Source organism: Triticum aestivum, chromosome 3D (genome assembly GCF_018294505.1).
Source record: "Triticum aestivum cultivar Chinese Spring chromosome 3D, IWGSC CS RefSeq v2.1, whole genome shotgun sequence".
Lineage (NCBI taxonomy): Eukaryota > Viridiplantae > Streptophyta > Magnoliopsida > Poales > Poaceae > Triticum > Triticum aestivum.
The window spans coordinates 536,974,434-536,995,278 of record NC_057802.1 but is presented as its reverse complement, the minus strand read 5'-3'; the positions used below and the strand labels follow the sequence as shown (position 1 = coordinate 536,995,278).

Here is a 20,845-nt window from a genome sequence, read left to right as displayed (position 1 = left end):
ATCCCGCCATCCTATGATGGGCTGGTCATTGGTCAGGCAACATGGCTAGGATGATTAGCCACCGCGAGTCCACGATTCCCTCCGGTTTTTTAGAACGCCTGATTCTTCCATTCTTTTTTGTCGAGCACGCCACGGCCAGGCTAGCCTGATGCCGCCGGCACCATCGGAATATTTACAGTGCGGCACGGCACTCGTGCCAAGTGCTGCTGCTAGAAGTCTACGGCGGAACCGCGCGTTGATGGCAAGAGATTCTGCGTGCCAGGACCACGACCTCCATTTATTTGCTCTGGAAAAACAACAGGATTACTGCCTTCTCTGAGCAGTACGATTCGCTGGTGGTAGAGTGGAGGGCGTGTGCAACGAGTACTAGCACTACCACGCCGTGATTCTATTCAAAGCGGCGATGGACTTGTCCGTCACGACCCCGAAAAGCACGCGCATCCGTAGCTTTGCGTGCGTGCGTGTGAGACCGTAGCTTTGCAAGCTCCAAGTTATATCTGGCCATGGGCCGGGCCAGGCTGGGCTTGGGCCGGGCCTAAAAAGCCCACGACAAAAAACTGAGGCCCAGGCCCTCCCAAGCCCTACCATCGGGCCTACTTTTCAAGCCCAAGCCCGGCCCATCCAGTAAAAAGCCATGAAAAGCCCTTAGGGCTTAGGGCCATGGCCGGGCCTCTTCCTTAAAATGCCAATATGCCAAGCCCAAGCCCGTCCAGGCCCTGCTGGTGGGCTCAAAACTCAGGCCCAAGCCCGGCCCACGGGCAAGCCCATCGGGCCTAGGCCCTGGATTTTAGGGCCGGGCCTGGGTGGGCCGGGCCTGAGATGGCCAGGACTATTCCAAGTCTACTCGGGGCGTTCCACAAGGGACAAAAGCAGGTCTACCTACCATGCAAAAAAAAAGCAGGTCTACCCACCCAGGACCCAGGGCCCACCGGTCAGGCGGGACTCTTTCCCCTGGAAGCTACGAAAAGAACTCTGTTCTCTCGAGATTTATCCCCAGGAGTAAAAAAATTATCCCCATCAAAAGATATAAATAAGGTGCTTTTTTCAAAATGGATGCAAAAGATTTGCCTCATCCATCCATTAAATAAAAGGAGAATAGAGTTTGACAGTTTGCAAGTGACCATACAAATAAACGGCATGGCAATTACTCTCGTACAACGATACGCCCTAATTTCTTAGCACCCGCTGTAACCCATAGGTTGGCCTCAAGCAATATATTTTGAAAAAGAATAGGCGGTGGTGCACTCAAGCAATATATTTTGAAGAAGAATGGCAGTAATACTCAACTTCATTGTCTCTGATGTCTACATGCTCATAATACTTCTCGTGGGCATCTCCAAGCCCAGGAAAAACAAGGTATACTCTGAGAAACCAATCTACAGAATCAGGGGATAACTGCCACGACAAGGAACAAAACCGGTAGTATATATCATGATCGACTGACTAGCAGTTATCATACACCCAAAATCCAGTGAGTAAAGTTGCAATGCTCCCAAGGGAAGCTCTTCCCGGCATTTCGGTCAAAATCAAGCTAAACAACGGCGATCACTCATCAGGCCTTTCGTTCCAGTTGGGATTTCTACCTCATGTGTGGCCGCTCGGGATACACCGATACATCTATCTACCTGTGCAACGATGGGTAGGACTCGGCCATGATGAGGACGACGAGGGACGTCCATCCAGTGAACGACCTAGCGCCCTTCCCCTTCCCTTTGTTCTTCTGGTCGTAGTTCTCCCAGAAGAAGCCGGTTTCCTGGTAATTCCCCACGATGTTCCTGTAAACGCAGGCAGACAAGTTAGCACTGCCATGCGTCCATTAGAGAGGCTGAAATTCATTCAGCTAAGTAAGTTTCTCGTGGTAGAAAGATGGCTATACCGGATCAGGTTCGATCTTAGCTCATCGTACAGTTCCCCTGCCCTGACCTTGTACGGACCATCCTCTACAGAGGAGCGTGGTGTTAGATCGTTATGCATACAGCGAAGTTTGTGAAAGGTAAAGATTATAGTTAGTTTCACAGCATCGTTTGAGGAGTTTACCGTGCGAATAGTGATGGAGTCCTGAAAGAATCATGTAGTTCATGTTTATCCAAATAGCACCTCTCCAGTACGGAGCGTCATGCTCCGTATTACGCTTCATATACATTGAGCTGGACCATGGATCAGCAAATAATTCAGAAACTACTAACTAAATGACCTAGTAATATTGTTCAGTGAGTGTAATAGTAATACAACTGGCTCAAGTCTTCTACACTGGGCCCTCTAGTGAAGTTACAGTTTTCCACATGGATACTCTAGAAGTTCCAAAGTCATGAGTACCTCCAATTTTAACAATCGAGCTGTGCTCCTTAGCAAAGTGAATAAATACAGATATTTAGATATACCTTGTTCTAGAAAGTGACCGGAGGCCATAATCCGTCCACAGGATAGAGCTGTTGGATATAAGGTCAAGCTGCTTCTCAAGAACCCATGATTCCTGAACAGAGTTAAATAGTGCTTATCACTTTAGGAGTTTAGGATGAGCATGACTGGGCTGGGATAAAAAAACACGGTAAAAGTGAGAAGCAAACAGACGGGAGGTAGTGAGCATACAGGTGGAATGGCCCCCATCATGAATGGGAATAGGCTGACATAACCAACATGAGGTACTAATTGCAGCTGCGGGGCTTCTAATGTCTCCCGCAGGAGTTCTCGTTTCATAGCCTCCCTATCTTCATACCATCTCAAACGAACCTAACAATGATCTTACAACCAAAATCAGTAATCATGCCTGTAAGCTAAATCACAAGGCTGAGAGGAAGCGCAACACCAACCTTTTCTGTATGGTTACCAAAGTCAAAATAGGCACCAGTTTTGTCATCCAAGTGCATCTGTCAAAATGCAACAAACACTGAACAATGGAAGCCTAGTTATTGCTTGAACACAGCTTGTTACATGCAAAACCCAATAAGTCGATAACAAGCATTTAGTAGATAGCTGCTCTTTGGAAGAAAGAAAAAATACTACACAACACATCATGAATTCAAAGGCATTTGTGTCATACTTTTTGTCTCCCACTGGCATACGATACCATAATACTGTAATACTCAGCAGCAAACAGAAAGCTTAGCATGTTTCCCAAAACTATCCCCAGCAAATTTACTTATATGGCCCCCTTGAAGTTGGGCAGGAACCAAAACCACAGTATTCACTGGAGTTCTTGGTAAATTAGCCACCATCCATTGCATAATTCTGTCTATGTTTAAAGGGTCATATAAAATAGAATGTACCAGATAATTTTTTTAGCATTGAATAAGTGCCTCTATTCATATCCAAAAATGTAATACCATTAGTTAAGTGACTCAAAGAATGATATCTGATTGATCTACACAATAAAAACAACATTCATGAACGAAAATAAACTATCAGAACTTTCAGGGCAATACCTTGTTAAGTGTCTCAAAATCTGAAAGTTGATCTGACAATTTATAGTAATCCTGCAGAAGATCACAGATTTTTCAAGAAAAAGAGTCAGTCAGTAGATGGCTGAGACAAAGCCAGTGCAGAAATTCATATTGCAGTACCTTCTCAAGAGAGCTGTCCATTTTAAGAAACCCGGCGATTGAGCGCATACAATTTGTAGCTAGAAGCATCCAGCACCGAAGGTCAACATGGCGCTCCTCATCGTTAGGGTGAGATGCACGAGGATAGTCATCCAACCCAGATGTCAAAGTCTGTAAAGGAGTTAGAAACATTGGAATGATCTCACTAATGCAATTATACAGAAAGACAAGGGAATAAACTCAATTCCCAATAACATAGCTTTTGCATATACTCCATCTGTCCCAAAATAAGTGTCTCAACGTTGTACTAACTTTAGTACAAAGTTGACACACTTATTTTGGGACGGAGGTAGTACTTTAGGATCAACTGATCAGAGTGGGAGCAAGCAACTACGAATTTTTCAAAAACCTTTGGGTTTAACTCCCTTGTTGTCATATTGTCTCTTCCATGCCAAAAAAACGTCCCTTCATATTTCCCTAAAAAACAATCAAGTCAATAGACCTTCATGATAAACAAGCTAAAAGTTCGACATGACGAGCAGAAACATAAAGGGTAATCCGCATATAATGGAAATTAATATCCACAGTTGGTTGACCCAACAATAAACATTGACTTTTAACAGTACAAAGCATATATATAATATTTTACAGCTTACACCAGTTCGCAGAAAGGTTAAATGCACACCGTAATGCCGTGTGACAGAAAAAGTGTTCTACAAAGCACGTAGGCTAGGTGGACAGTGCAGTGGCAGGTTGCCAACTAGCACATAGCCACCAACCAGTCAGACAGGCTTAGGTGTTCCCCTTTAGAACAGTGCAAAGAAATGGAGCATATCTCTTTCCAGGCCATCAAAACCCAGGCACATGGCATTGTAACCTCAAAAAGTGTATAGTTTCTAAATTTGGACAGGCAGATCCTTCGGCAGGGCATATTAGTGTTCCATATTCTGACAGCTGGTTACACATTTCTCTCATTGGAACAGTTGATCTGGGATACAGTGTCTGCTAAACTAGCCAAGGATCACTTTATTTGGTCAGTTTGAGAAGAGAGTATATATAAAGGAATCAGAGAAACTGAAGGGAAAACGGACAAGCTTCTGAAAACTTTGATGTGTTCCTATACATAATGTAAGAAGATATAGATGATCGACAGAAGGGACGATTATCATCTGTGCCAGATGTTTGCACCCTTGATCTAGCTTCGGTTACGCTTTTTGGTATTTATTCTGAATTGCTTTCTACAATTAATGAACCGAAACATCTAATGCTCAAGAATAAATATTAACCCAAATATTCTTTAAACATAGCATAGCCAAGTCAAGGCTTTGGAAGCTCAAGTAGTCAAGTGCAACTACTCTTCTTACCATAAACCACAGATAGCCCCTAAGGGCATGTACAATGGTGCTATCTTAAGAGTGCCATGTAGGATAAATAATGAGGTGGAGGAGAGAGAACTCATAAGAAAAGGTTTGTCTTCTCTTATTTAAGAGAAGACAAGAGGTGATCTCTTAGCACAATATGTCTCACCACGTTTTTAGGAATAGCTAGTTATTGAAGATAAGGCTAAGAGATGACCCATTGTAGAAATTATTTTTTTTGTCATCTCTAAATTACATGCAAGACATAAGATAAGACTATCTTATCAACCATTGTACATACCCTAACAGAAGACAACTAAGCATGGTAATCCTCGTGTTCAACAATATGTCCATAAATCAGTAACAGCATGCAGTTCAGCATGTTCATGCGTGCTCTAAACACTGTGACGAACATGACTTAAAATAAAGTGAAGATCCAACCGACACATAATACTTTTCCGTGCTTGGCAGAAGAAAAGCATACTGGTTCCATTTTCACAGCCACAAATCGTTTACTCTTAATAGTTATGACCGAGGATAAGACATTGGAACAGCAAAGCTCACCTGATTGCGTACTGTTGAACCACTGGAACCAAGAGTTCAGCCGTACATAAGCCCTTTTAAGGAAAGTGGATATCTTTTCAGCTTCCTCATCCGAAAACTGGTGTGCATGTATGCCACTTGCCAAGTCTGCAAGAGAAAATGTATTAAACCAACTGGACCGCAATCACTTGATCATAATTCACACACTTCTACACATAAACAGGTTTTTGATGATTGGCCAGATCCACACATTAATAAGATTCTGATGCTAGGCCACTGTGAGCAGTTCTCTCTCAACACATAATTGGATACACATGCACCAACAAAATAAACCTAACATAATTTGTAAGACTTCAAATCCATTTTTTCTGTTGCGTGAGTCTTGTTGTTATGCCCTCGGATATTTAAAATGGGAGGGATAGGGGAACTGGCCAGTAAATAAGCTGTTTAACCTCCCAACCGACCACCCGGGTTAGAGTCATAGGACCAGTTTGGGTGCTCATCTGGCCATCTCGTTCTTTGGTAATTGAGTATTTTCAAGAGAGCAGCTAGTCAAATTTCAAAAGAAGAAAGAAGGGGTAGAGGCAGGGAACATTAGTGTGTAAGCTGATTTTCTGCCTTACACGTCAACATTTATCATTTAAAGCATCTAGTGTGTACAAACCGAATAATCCGAATTATTAAAGAGAAATACCAAGAAAGTAATTAAATATCTCAATTATCAACACCAATGAACAAAATTGGTCCTACCACGCAGTGCAAGAAATAATGTCGGAGGGTTTCCATTGGAAGGATACTGCAGAACGAATTCCTCAGGAACTTTACTGCATGAAGCCAAAAAACTAGATGATATGAGAACTGACACATCAAACTTATGACTAGCTATGAGAAGGACAAAGATACGAATGTATTGGATACTAACCTTAAAGCTTCAGCCCCTAATATTTGCTCTCGAGGAATCCAGCCATCCGCATTAATTAGATCCAACCAATGGCCAATTATGTCCATCGATATATGGGCATCCCAGCGCCTGTACATCATCATCAAGGAAGTGTGTTCACAGAAAGCAATAATACCAGCACAGCAGGGAAGTTGTCCAGATAACGAATGGAGTAGCAGAAGCCATGCACCAAATATTATGAATTGATAGAATGCTTACCAAATGACTAACTGATGGAAGCCCTCGTCCCACAGGAATCCCCTAGGGAAAAATGAGCGACTGGGCACAGCTGTATATAGTGCAGCAGGCCAATATGGAATATATTTATCTCCATTTTTTTGCTGCGACAAAAAATCTTCAACATTATTTGTTTGTGTGATAGTAATAACCTAGAATCTGTATCTGGTCTACTGCCCAAAAGAAATAGATTCAGCACAATAGAGTAGATCACTACACATAAGGTGGCAAACAGCCATGAGAAGGACATAGATAAGAACATCAGGTGAAACTCTAAAACTTACTGAAAAACCTTTTGGAAGTGCAATTTTTGACTGCCCGTAGAAGTAGCCAATACCGCCAAGTAGACTTGACAAGGCAGCTCTACCAACAGATAGTTCTTTGGAAACAATCTGCATCAGAGCAACACTAGCATCAACATAGGTCCATTACATAGTCCTCAGCCAACCCTTACTGATTGCCTGGAACAATATCTATCTATCTAGCAAAAAATCCATTAGCATTAAAGTATCCCACAACAGTAAAGCACACAACCAATAACAAAAACGTAACTATCATGTACAGACCCATAAACGCGGACACAAATCCAAGAGTAAGTACAAATACTTTTGAGTTGGGAAATTAAATTCAGGGTTCCTAGGAAGCAGTACTGCAGTGAGAAAAATAACTCTAGAGACTGCAAAAAAGAGCTTGTGGAAAGTACAAAACTGATCCAAAGAGCGCACCTTATTATTTACGTTGAAAATTTGATCATATCTCTCTTTAAAATCTTTCTGTTTTGATTTAAGGCGGGTGCTCAGCATGGGACCTGAAAATCTGACATCATTACTGATATAACAATTAACAAACAAAATGAAGTACATCGTGCCTTCAAAACTCCTGAAGTTCAGGTTCAATGTAAGGACAAGATGCAGGTAAAACGGTTCTCATATCTGATGCGAGGAAGCAAGAAAAATTCAAAATCTCGCGTTACTTCCTTCAAAATGTTCAGAGCATGCATATTATAGATGATGTCCATGGAATCCAATAATGATATGTCTCCTATCTATAAGCAGTATTGCACTGTGCAGCAGAATCACCTGTTAGCCTGTTAACGCGTTCTGCGGTCATTGGATTTTTTGAGCCAGCCCCTGACAAGAACACTATGTCTATTTTGGCAGGAAGTTTTATTGAAACCTGTGGAAACAGAGGGAAAACATAAATCACAAAGGCAAAAAATATTACTCAAGTTCTGGGTGTTATTGATTCATTCTTGATTTGACACATACATGAGGATGTACTGTATATTGATGGAATAACTTGACAGGGGCAAAAAATAAACTTGTCTTCACCTTTAAAGTACCTGATAGATTATTGCATTTGAAGAGTCTTCGGCCATGTCTGGCAGATTAAGGTTCCCACTTTGCCTTGCCTAGAAAGGTCCACAGAAGTAGCTATAAATGCAAACCAACTTTATAATATACAGGTAAAGGAACAAGAATTTAGGAATTACATTAGTCACAAGGGCATGTTGTACTAGGTCGCTTAGATTATGCATACTGCTCGTCTGGAATCCAGCTCTGTGAATTTCCAAATTGTCCTGTGACAGAGTTCCATAAATGACGATAGAGATGTCAACCATATGGCATCACATCATATTACATACTAGTATCAAGTGATACAAAAAAACCTAAAAACTAGGACTAACAAGGCCACGGTATATGTATACCTCAGATCTCAGGTAAAGTTCCCAATCACCAATCTCTTCATGCGATCCAGAGGCCAAAAGAACAGGACCTCTCGACGGAGGCTCATGTGAGCCCATAGTGATCAACTTTCCTGCTTCGTCAGCAATATAGAAGAACAGATGTGTGGTGCTTTCTTGGGCTTCACTTAAACTTGACCTAAATTAATTGTAATAGCAGGGGATGAATTTCCTTTTGTTCCTTAGATAATGTTGAAGGAGTAAGAACATATGACAACTTCCTAATGTTGTATTTGGTGATGAAGAGGTCAACTCAAGTAAAAAATAACAGTATTTCCATCTCGTACTAAACATTACTTTATTTAAATCAGTTTTTTTCTTCAGTTTGCGCCTAATAATATGGACTTACCCCTCGTTCTTAGCATCCAATCGAACTGCCCAGTCTCCTCCATAGCCACTGCCATCTCCTTTCTCTTTTAGAAAGCTAGTGGTCAAGTGCAAGCCATGATCAGTCAACTCTTGACGTCCATAATCCCTACCATTGTGATCTGCCCACCCATATTTGCTAAGCTCGTCAGAATCTTGGCAGACATGGCGAATAAAATATTGTCCGTTTTTCACGCCAATCCACATCAACCCAGCAATTAGAGACAACGGAGTTCTGAAATATAAATTGTATTAGTATGGATTTTTCACAAGCTTGGTAGTACAGAGCTGCCGTCACACACACACACATATTATTCTTCTGATTAATGGAAAACAGCATGCTGCACCAGCAGCAGAAATTGTATACCACACCTCCAGTCCTCCACAAATGGAACCAACCTAATGAGAACAAAAAAATACCTCTGTCTGCCTCGTGTTCACGAGACAAGTAAATTCACAGCACAACAATAATGATGCTAGCAATATAAGTTTTCATGGATAGTTCTAGCATGTCCAAGAGGACTAAGAGAACAGAATCATTCCAACTAGCATGTTATAAGGGAAAGAGGAAGAGATCAGCAAAGTTAAGTACCTAGCACGAATTCCAAGATATACATTTGGCCTGTAGGTACCCCAATACAAGCTTTCTTTGTGACCACCTTGGAACTGCAGCCAGTCAACATTAACCATCAGAAATCTAATTGGTTTACAACCAAAAATCAATATAAATCATCTAGAACAGAATAAATCAAATACTCGCCTAGTAAAGAACTAGAATGCATACACATTACAGTCGAAAGCAGTTTTATCTCGCCTACACACACTTTCTAATTCACGCCTCTTAACAAGTTTAACAACCTATGGCAAATCATCGGGAGGATTTACTACCACACTGGCCTCCTTTGGTTTACAGGGATTTTGTAGGAATTCTAGAGGATAGGAATTTTGTAGGAAAAAGTCCTTTCAAGCCCTTTGGTTTGTAGGAATGGTTTTACTATTCCCATGATATTCTTATTACCCTATGAACCAAAAGAGGCCTTAAAAGTTACTTCACCAGAGCACTAACAAAGCACACGCAATCCGTAGTTCAGTGTATAACCAAATGTTTAACCAAAACTCATCATTAACTAGCTACCATCTATACCCACGGGTTGAGGCATACTCCCTCCGTCCTTGAAAGAGTGTACTTCCAACTTTGTTGGAAAGTCAAAAAAATTTATGTTTGACCATATTTATACAATAATAGACCAACATTTATGCCATCAAATTAGTAGCATTAGATTCATGATAAAATATATTTTCGTCTTATACCTATTTGGTTTCATAAGCATTGATATATTTTTGCACAAACTCGGTCAAACTTTGAGATAATTTGACCCTCCAACAAAGTTGGAAGTACACTCTTTCAAGGACGGAGGGAGTATACAACAGTGGTGTCCTTCCCCAATTAGCGTAGCTCTTACATAATTCCATGTCCTAAGTTCCACTGTTGCAGGTTCTAGCAGAGCACGCACACCTTACAGAATGACACAACACCTGCCTAGTCAACTGAGACGCTACGAGGTGACGACCCTCACCTGAGGCAGATCCATCATCCGGGGCGCATCGAGCGGCGTGACGGAGCGCGCCATCCTGCGCAGCGCCGCGGCGCCCTCGGACTCCGCCTCAGCCTGCCACCACCCGCCGGTATACGCGAGGAAGGCGAAGGACAGGAGGGCGACGGAAGCAATCCCTAGGAGAAGCAGGGTTCGGGCGCTCACGGCCATGACGCGCAGCGGGCCATGGTCGCCGCGGCCACTGCGCCGCGCTGCGGCGGCGGCGGCGGCGCGGCGCGCGTCCGGATCCGGGGCAGAGGAGGAGGGGTCCCCGCGGCTCCTGGAGGCGGCGGATGGACGCCGGGTGGTGCCTCCGCTGCCGCCGGTCATCGGAGAATTCCCGGCGATCTCCCCGCTTTCTCTGGTTTCGTTCGTGGACTCGCCACTCGGCTAGACTGGACCGGAGACTGCAGGGGGAGAGGTGAGGGGTTTGGGTTTCTTCCCCTTTCCGCCTCGGTACTGCGTCGACGGAGAAGAGAATTACGTATTCTTCCCCACTAGATCGGAAACGCGAATTCAACAAATTCTGATTGTTTCATTATCAAATGCAAGGGATGTGGGACCAGGTTCTATTATTGGAGTTAAGCGGTGTAGGAGCCGTGCCGTTCCTGTGTATTAGCTCGTTGTTAGCAGCCCCGAAGGGCGTAAAGGGGGTAAAAGATTTCTCGGAAGCAGCTCTTCGCCCGTGGGAACTTGCTCTTTTCTTTTGTTTTAAAATGCAACCTATGCTGAAACAGCCGAATAAAAACCAAAAAGGCGCGTGGTGCCTGGCTAAACGATTTGTCCCAGCGTTTAAATAAGCAGCAATATAGTTGCTACTTAGTATAGGATCATTTGTCAAAGTCATGGCAGAAGGCAAGGCAATCACACGTAGCAAGTGCAAAGCAACCATGAGGGATTTTGTGAGTAGAACCGTTCGTCAATCCACATCAAGTTTGACATAGACAATGTACTTTTCATACAACAAAACCAAGCCACATCGGCAACAAAGAACCTATGTAGTTCCACATAAGCATATTTTTCGATAGATCCACCTGGTCGTCTTGACGTTCAATATTTCACACGCCACAACACATGAACCTGCTATGAGTAGTTTGTTCAGTCACTTGAAACAACATTTTCTTCATTGATAACAGAGTTATGAACCTTGAACTAATCTTATTAAAGATTGGATTATCAGCAACAGCTTCCTATGCGTAGTGTCGAAGCCGAAGACACATAAGAGATTTCTTTCAATATTTGACCAACCCCGTAGTTATTGTCGCTCTTCCGTCCACACCTTTCATCAGACGGACTTGCCCTGTTGCGCATCCACACACAAGTTCAGCCCACACACCATCGACCGGTAAATTAATGTGTTCTGCAAGCTCCATCTCTGTATAGCGAGCCGAGAAATACTGCAGGTTGGGAAGACATAATGGTCAGCAGATGAGCAGAATGTACATCCATCGAAGAAAAGAACAAAATCCTCCTCTGCAAAGAGCACGGACAGGGGTTGATGCCAAATTTGTCTTCTGATCGACAGTGGAAAAGAGCAAGGTACCAAATAAAGCAATGAAGGCAGCAAAAAAGAACTCTTTTGCAAGGACCAAGGACATGCCTAGAATCTATATCTATCCATCTCCTCGACGGTAAGAAAGCAAGAGCAAGATATACTATCAACCAAGACAGGGCACATGAAATATGTTCTCTAGTAACCACCGAGTAAATAGACGAACATAACAGAGCTCACCTTGTACAAACGTGAATGGCACAGACATGGGAATGACAACCGCAAGGACCTGTAAATCAATAGAAGAAAACATCACAAGGATTATGGACCTTGAAAGCATAACACCTATTAGAAAAGCAAGAAATTCCAAAAAAATGGAAACAAGGGAATTAATACAAATAAATTTTCAGTTTTCTATTTTTCTGGTCTCAACACCTGAAGGCCCATCCTAAATATATCATTATATAACCACATAAGTAATTGCTAGGATGTTTCACACAAAACTTGAAATAAAATCATACCTACCCTACCATTACTACATGCTCTCACTTCACTGATTCATCCACTGGACAGTGATCTATTCAAACATATGCATAAACATTGACCTTAATTGGTGTGCAGACCAGGTTTAAAATTTAAACCCTTAAACCTATCCAACCTCTCGGAAAGGCCTCAACGGAATACTATAAGGAGAGTTTCATATGACTAATGCAGAACACTAAACATCAGAGTTGATCAAAGAATCAAGTAACAAGAAGGGATGTTAAAGCACATATAACTCACCATGATAACTCCCTGGTTGTCCCCTTCATTCCATGCTCTGTTCTAGTGCATACGTACACAGCTGGGCAGCCATTCAACTCAAAAACAAATGTGTGACCTTCTGATTCCACACCAGGGGCTAATCAAATGATAGTATAAATCTCCTACAGTAGAGGAATAAATACAAGTTTAGAATTGGCAATTTCACAGTGACGGTACCCAAACCAAACAATATTACATGAAACTGAAATAAGAACACAATTATATGCAGTAGCGCAGCACTCGCTTGTTATATATTTATTTTTTGCGGGAGAGTACCAAGCACTCAGTTGACATCAAGGAACATGCATCTATATGTAACAAACACTTGTAAGTTAGCAGTCTGTATAATGTGTCATTTGTAGAAGCATTTCAGTGACACTTGGTGGGCTTAGTGCCGTAAATCTTGTCGAGCTTGTTTTGCTGAATGCTAATTGTGTCTGTCATATCAAGATATACCTGAATCAGCTGACCATTGTTGTTCATTTCAAGGAGGACAACCGTATCAGCCTCATCAAGCGTTGCTCCATACACTCCACTCCTCTTGGTCACACATTTATCCTATCGTTGGTGGGAATCTAGTGACAAAGGAAAAAACGGTATATCTTAGAATGAACCTGTTGTGAGTTCATCGATACGAAGATTACAACACTTGACCATGAGAACTCACCTCAGGATCATAAGTTGAAGAGCCCGTGAGTGGTACTACTTTGCCTTGGTTTTCATGAAAAACAATAAGTGTGTCGAACACCCCCTTTTGGTCCATTGTGTGGAAAGCTCTGACTCGACCATTGCCATCAAGAGAGTAAATACAATTCTTCTCACATACAATGGTACAAATGGTGTGACCAAGCGCGCGTGCCAGCCTTGTAAGTTTAGCATGCTTAGTTGTACATGTATCTATCCTGACTAAAACCAGCAGGAGCTGAGTATTTATCTTGACTAAAAATAGCAGTAGTCAAGCACAAAGTAAAAGTATACAACTTGATTGAAAGCAGGGCATATAGTTCAGTGCGATAGAGTGAGATGCATATTGAGCAAGTAAACCATTTTCCATATTAAGCATAACATACAGTGGTAGCAGTTAGTACAAAAGGCTTAGGCATCAAACAGTTTTATGAAGCATAAGGCACTATTGCAAAAGATGAACCCTCAAATAGAAGCTAATTAAAACAGTGGCAGCATCAACAACGTCGAAGCAAGTTGTTCTTGGCACCTGCTGATCATCGCCGGCGAATGACCTGTGTAAGGAAGGTGCGACATCTGCAGAGAGTAAAGCTATCGGGAAAGAGGGCGGTGAAGTTTGACTAACCTGGATATATGGATGGATTATTTTGTTTACCGATGATGTAGATCCAAGCGAGGCTCGGTCGAAGACCTCGTCCTCGTCCATAACGGCTGGGAAATTTGCTCTAGAAGAAACATGATGACATTTAAAGATTGGAGGTGGGAAAAGTGAAAATAAAGTGAAGCTCCAAAGGTCGCAGGTGACAAGAACGAAAAAGCAAGTACCTTTCCTCGCGAGGTTATCTCTGACCAGTGCTTCGTGCTAGAAGGCACCTTCTCTTGCGCTACCAGGTTCTGTTGTACACACAGTATAAGGGAACCAGAAATATTAGGTCAGCATTGGTCCTTTATAAGGTATTGGACAAAGAAACGGGCTTTTTCATTGTACAAAAGAAACACGTTCCAAGCCTTCAGATCAATATAGAGAAGCTGAGCCCAGGTGCATCAATTACGTAGGTCTGGTGTCATCTAAAATAGAAGGCATGTTTCTCAGACAAATAAAAAATTAAAATATAAGGCTCTGTACGGCTTAAGACAAAATTATCAAGCATCTCCTGCAGATTAAATAGAGAATAACAGAATAATTGCTCTCGAGTCAGTCTGTTATGGGTTTGTCATTTAAAATATAAGGCCTTAGTTGAAGAAAGCTAGTTCAGGAAAAAGGTCATATAACTATCCAATATACATTTTCCTAAACGGGATAATGCCTAAATCTCAGCGAGCAAAACATGGGTGTGTGGTCAAACTTGGGGCAAGAGAGTGAACCTAATAGGAGCACACAAAGTAACCTCAATCACAGGGACAACAGATCATGGCGACCTGTCAGAGCACCAACGCGCGGTATTCACCAATTGAACAACAAACCCTAACCCTAGAAAAGCAACGAGCAACCCAAGACCTAGGTGAGCACCAGGAGATAACAAATCAAACACAAAAACAACTAAGGAAACAAGAAACAGCCTCTTCCAATTTTGCTGGAGAGAACAATGTAAGCAAGATACCTAGCTAGTGCCAACGACAGTATCACGCAACCTTTGAGTTCGCCTGTACACAGGAAGTAGGAATCAAAACGAATGAGAAAAAAATCAATAACCAAGTAGGCCACCAGTTGGATCTAGCATAGATGACAGTGAGAGTGATCTGCCTCTCCTCTTAGCCTATAGGATGGACAACGATAACCAGTGCCTTCATCACCCCAGACCAAATCTGGTAATTAGGTAAACAACAAAGATGAGCAAGCAGGTGAGAAACTTATAAATCTGCCGTGCTCATGCAATTGCCGAAGTAACATCCCACATGATATCAAATATTAACTCAAGTCTCAAAAAATGGGATCACCTTAACTAACCACACATCTAAGGCCGTGTACTTTTTTACGACCTGTATCAATATATGTCACCAAGAACCTTCATGCAGAGTAGCTCACAGTAATGCATATCGAAATAAATAAACTGATGGTCCCAAGACTTAAAAGGATATATTTCCCTCAATACAATAAGAGCAAAACAGTAAAATTCTACTGGTAGTGTAACATGTATGGTGAAAAGTGGCAGTCATTCTTGAGGTACGAAGTGCAGTTTTGGATTTGGTAGATCGAAAAATTCTAGTATGTGACAAATTTTAACTATGCTTATATCACAAGAGCACCTGGCAGAGGCCTTCATTGTCCGCATCTGGTGCCGCGGCCTGGTCCAAGACTGCATGGTCCTCCTTCCAGCGTTGCTCGTGCTCCTCCTACTGAGCTATGGGGAGGCAACAACTGCCTTCAAATGTCACGGTGGAAGAGGAAGTGGTGCCAGCTCTGCTCTCCACGGCGCCCTTCCATCGATGGCGACACCTCCGGCCGGTCATAGCAGTGTTTCCCAGAAGTCTCGATGGTGTGCACCTATCTGCGAATCAGCCATACCTTATTTATTAGTAGCATCTAGCATAACAAAGGTTTTGTGCAAAATCCAATGGATCTACAATAAAAGCAAAGAATGTGGGAAGATATAGCTGCCAAATAAATTTAGCTGAACAAAAAGAAAGACCCTCATGACTCAAATATACTTAAGTTTTTAGTCTCCCTATCAGATTGCACACATGCGCATAAACATTTGGTCCATATATCTAAGTACTGAATCTTATCCATATAAAGTAAGGCATTTTTTACCACGAAGTCAATCTTGATGCCATTACAACAAATAGCCTTATCTAGCTACTTTTGCACAAACTAAGTACCAACACATATATACTCTTAATTTTTCTTGATATTGAATAATCATATAGAGAGACACATGACGTACTTTCTCAGTTGAACATTGATTAATCCCAGATCATCCCAAAAAGTGTAACTCAAGCAGATAAAGAATCTGTGCATACAAAAGGAGAAGCAAGTAGGTCACAAAGTACCACATGAACCAACGGTGACACATGCGCATATCGAATAATCGCAGGCAAGCAGATAGTAAGAGAATAAAATTATACACGTGCAACAGCAATGCCAATCCAAGTTGGTCACCTGATGATAAACGTGCTCGCACATCTTATTCAGTTGCAGGTAGACACAATTTTTCTCTCAAGGTTTTCTGCCTTTTATGTCCTAACTGAAATCCCCGGTACAAAAATATTTAAGGGAACATTATGTTAATTTCATTGCAGTGAGAAGGGACATAATATAAGCATATATCAAATGTATCTCTTTGTGTTTTAGCACTCACACGCATATGTAACAAACACAACAAAAAATTAACACCAGAAGAAGAATCAATCTACCTTGAAGATACATCATCATTGGTTAATAAGAGCCGACTGGTGAGGAAGACGAAGCAGGTGAGCATCCTCTTGCTGGCCAAGATGGCGGTCAACATAGTCCGAGCCCAACATAACAAATTCTTCTCCTGCAGTTCCAAGATGATGGATGGAGCAGCGGTCAGAGAGGGAAGAGAACCCGCAGTAGACCATGGAGGAGAAGGGGGAGTGATGGGGGAGCACCTGCAGAGGACGTAGGAGGAGTGACGGGGAGTGGGGCTGGACCTGGACGGTGGGGCAGCGAAGGCGTCGACCGGCAAGGCGCGCCGCGGCGGCGGGCTGGCGGTGGTGTAGGCAGGCCGCGGCCCCGTCCAGATCGAGGGGGGCGAGGCCTCCCTCCATCGCCCGCGGCCCCGTCCCGGTCGGCTGCGCGTCGTGGCCCCGGAAGACGGCACGGGCGTGCGGTGCAGCGGCGGCCGGCTGGGCGACGGAGATGATGGCGGCGTGTGGCTGGACCTGGACGGCGGCGGAGCAGGGAGGCGCGGGCGGCTCTAGGGTTTGGAGGGAGGGAGAGAGGCGAGGCGGGAGGAAGAGGAGAGGGTGCGGCGCGAGTGGGGGAGGAGCGACGACCCCGCGCTCGCCCTGTCGAATTGGATATTTTTCCAGCCATGTGAGATGACGGAAATGCCCTCGGCGGGTCACAGAAATAACAGGCGGTGGCACACTGAAATATGGACTATTCATTGTAGCAGTGTCGAGTTTTGATCCGACGGCAGGGATCATCCGAGAGCGAGATCGGACGGCCGAAAACGCATCCAAAAAACGATCCGACGGCCGACATTCGCTAAGCTCTAAGAACGCTCATGTTCTCCCTAGATACTTATATCAAGATGTAAAGGGACATATCATATTTTCCACCTACTCCCTCCGTTCCTAAATATAAGTCTTTTTGGACATTTCAAATGGAATACAACATACGGATGTATGTAGACATATTTTAGAGCATAGATTAACTCATTTTACTCCGTATGTAGTCACTTGGTGGAATCTCTAGAAAGACTTATATTTAGAAACGGAGGGAGTATCTTATTTTTTGTGGAATATTTTCCAACTTCTTAAAATTTCTGAAATGAGCTGTCTTTGGGTAATTCAGACGACGATCGTGGAACGCGTGGTTTTGGAGTTTCTCACTGCTAGCCGAGAGCGATTGTTTTAGGGAAGGGCATATGTGTCTGATTTATTCTCTTCTCCACAAGAACTAGGGATTTCGTGAGACCCACTAATGAGCGGTTAGATCCAAGTCATCGAGATCCAGTACTTTGTTTGATGTCAGCCGACTTTTGTTCTTTTTGTTGCTCGTGGGATGTATAGTTTCGTTATGAAACCACCAGGGTCAGGTGGTGGTTTTGAAGATGGTGGATCTGGGTATTTTTCGGGTTGGCTTTCTTTTTCTTTAGCTCTTTCTTGGTTGATGTATTGACTACATGATGATGTATCGACAGGGGTGGGTCGCGATGGCGTTGGCGGTTGCTTGTGGTCACCAAGCTCGACGTCGTTTCTCGTTGTTGATCGTTTCATGCCCCCCACCTACTGCACGGTGGCCTCCACATTGTTCTGCCGGAGCTATAGTGGGCAATTAATGTCACTCGCCTGAAGGACTCCATTGCTTGTGTGACGGGATTGCTTCCTGGTATGGGTTGTTGAGGAAGCGCATCGCGTCGTCAGTGATGATGGGTGTCGTGATTGTTAATCTGGTGTGGCTCGAAATTCTGGCCCCAAGGGTCGTGAAGCCCGGGGGGCGGTGTCGATGGTGTTGAAGGTGCCCAGATTGTGTCTCAGCGGGGGACATGCATATGATGTTGATGGGACGATGAACACATATTTCGAGGCCGGAGGAGGGATGGGATGCCCTCCATGTGTTGTCGCGGCCCTGCTGGTGCTTGGTATGATTAGAGTTGATGGTGATGCCTAGCTCCCGGCCGGTGCTGTCATCATGACCTGCTGAGGAGTGATGGCCCATGAGGCTTCCTCGTCATTAGGGCTGGACGAAAAGCTCGAAGCTCGCGAGCATAATGAGCGCTCGATAATTCGGCTCGTTTTTGCTCGTGCTCATTAGTTAATGAACCAAGCCGAACGGTGTTTTTTGCTCGTGAAAATTAATGAGCTTAATGAGCGAGCAAATAAGTTTCACGAGCTAACTCGTTTAGCTCGATACTTTTCAAAAGTTTGATATGAGACCCCTAGTTCAAATCAGCCCATACTAACAAAGGAGTTGATAGTTAGCCCAGCCTAGGGGCATTGTGCCCCAGCCCACTTCAGCACTTCTCCTAGACCTAGGAGCATGCCGAGGGGAGACGTCAACCAGGATCCAGCCGCCAGGAACCAAATGTCCTTGTTCAATTTATACCGTTGTGAATTTTTAAAGGGATCATGGGATTCTTTTGTGTTGTTTATTATAATAAAAATCTTTGTTTAATTTATTCCATTGTGAATTTTTTATGGGACCATGGGATTCTTTTGTGTTGTTTATTACCTTAATGAGCACTCATGAACGCTCGCGAGCATTGTTGGGGAACGTAGTAATTTCAAAAAAAAATCCTACGCACACGCAAGATCATGGTGATGCATAGCAACGAGAGGGGAGAGTATTGTCCACGTACCCTCGTAGACCATAAGCGGAAGCGTTATGACAACGCGGTTGATGTAGTCGTACGTCTTCACGATCGACCGATCCTAGTACCGAACGTACGACACCTCCGCGATCTGCACACGTTTAGCTCAGTGACGTCCCACAAACTCACGATCCAGCAGAGTGTCGAGGGAGAGCTTTGTCAGCACGACGGCGTGATGACGGTGATGATGAAGCTACCGGCGCAGGGCTTCGACTAAGCACTACAGCGATATGATCGAGGTGGAATCTGTGGAGGGGGGCACCGCACACGGCTAAGACAACTGTCAACTTGTGTGTCTATGGGGTGCCCCCTTCCCCCCGTATATAAAGGAGTGGAGGAGGGGGGAGGGCCGGCCCTCCTATGGCGCGTCCTGAAGGAGTCCTACTCCCACCGGGAGTAGGATTCCCCCCTTCCCTAGTTGGACTAGGAGAGAAGGAAGGGGGAGAGAGGGAGGAAGGAAAGGGGGGCGCCGCCCCCCTCCTACTCCAATTCTGACCAGAGGGAGAGGGGGCGCGCGGCCTGCCCTGGTCTCCTCTCTCTCTCTCTCCACTATGGCCCAATAAGGCCCATACACTTACCGGGGGGTTCCGGTAACCTCCCGGTACTCCGGTAAAATCCCGATTTCACCCAAAACTATTCCGATGTCCAAATATAGGCTTCTAATATATCGATCTTTATGTCTCGACCATTTCGAGACTCCTCGTCATGTCCGTGATCATATCCGGGACTCCGAACTATCTTCGGTACATCAAAACACATAAACTCATAATACCGATCGTCATTGAACGTTAAGCGTGCGGACCCTACGGTTCGAGAACTATGTAGACATGACCGAGACTCATCTCCGGTCAATAACCAATAGCGGAACCTGGATGCTCATATTGGTTCCTACATATTCTATGAAGATCTTTGTCGGTCAAACTGCATAACAACATACGTTGTTCCCTTTATCATCGGTATGTTACTTACCCGAGATTCGATCGTCGGTATCTCAATACCTAGTTCAATCTCGTTACCGGCAAGTCTCTTTACTCGTTCCGTAATGCATCATCCCGCAACTTGCTTGCAAGGCTTATAGTGATGTGCATTATCGAGAGGGCCCAGAGATACCTCTCCGACAATCGGAGTGACAAATCCTAATCTTGATCTATGCCAACTCAACAAGTACCATCGGAGACACCTGTAGAGCACCTTTATAATCACCCAGTTACGTTGTGTCGTTTGGTAGCACACAAAGTGTTCCTCCGGTATTCGGGAGTTGCATAATCTCATGGTCATAGGAACATGTATAAGTCATGAAGAAAGCAATAGCAATATACTAAACGATCAAGTGCTAAGCTAACGGAATGGGTCAAGTCAATCACATCATTCTCTAATGATGTGATCCCGTTAATCAAATGACAACTCATGTCTATGGCTAGGAAACTTAACCATCTTTGATTCAACGAGCTAGTCAAGTAGAGGCATACTAGTGACACTCTGTTTGTCTATGTATTCACACATGTCCTAAGTTTCCTGTTAATACAATTCTAGCATGAATA

General features: G+C 43.7%; 1 protein-coding gene across 1 annotated transcript; it reads right to left on the bottom strand.

Moving 5' to 3' along the window:
- Window positions 1–1,396: 1,396 nt before the first annotated feature.
- LOC123080307 (mannosyl-oligosaccharide glucosidase GCS1) lies at window positions 1,397–10,787 on the bottom strand. Its single transcript, XM_044503217.1, has 22 exons — window positions 10,305–10,787; window positions 9,320–9,393; window positions 8,711–8,962; window positions 8,326–8,500; window positions 8,110–8,196; window positions 7,960–8,028; window positions 7,697–7,793; window positions 7,343–7,425; window positions 6,902–7,009; window positions 6,600–6,721; window positions 6,363–6,470; window positions 6,191–6,264; window positions 5,462–5,587; window positions 3,949–4,016; window positions 3,561–3,710; window positions 3,423–3,473; window positions 2,811–2,867; window positions 2,590–2,730; window positions 2,382–2,473; window positions 2,038–2,147; window positions 1,877–1,940; window positions 1,397–1,775 (listed from the first exon to the last, which is right to left on the bottom strand). The coding sequence occupies exons 1-22, from the start codon at window positions 10,650–10,652 to the stop codon at window positions 1,622–1,624; spliced, it is 2,610 nt and encodes an 869-aa protein (XP_044359152.1). The 5' UTR covers window positions 10,653–10,787; the 3' UTR covers window positions 1,397–1,621.
- Between the last annotated feature and the right edge of the window lie 10,058 nt (window positions 10,788–20,845).

Coding starts and splice junctions, on each gene's coding strand:
- LOC123080307 (XM_044503217.1), bottom strand. CDS start 10,652: ATGACCGGCGGCAGCGGAGGCACCACCCGGCGTCCATCCGCCGCCTCC. Junction 8,197..8,325: donor AACTTTACCTGAGATCTGAG/GTATACATATAC, acceptor ACTCTGTCACAG/GACAATTTGGAAATTCACAG. Junction 2,731..2,810: donor TTGGTAACCATACAGAAAAG/GTTGGTGTTGCG, acceptor GATCATTGTTAG/GTTCGTTTGAGATGGTATGA.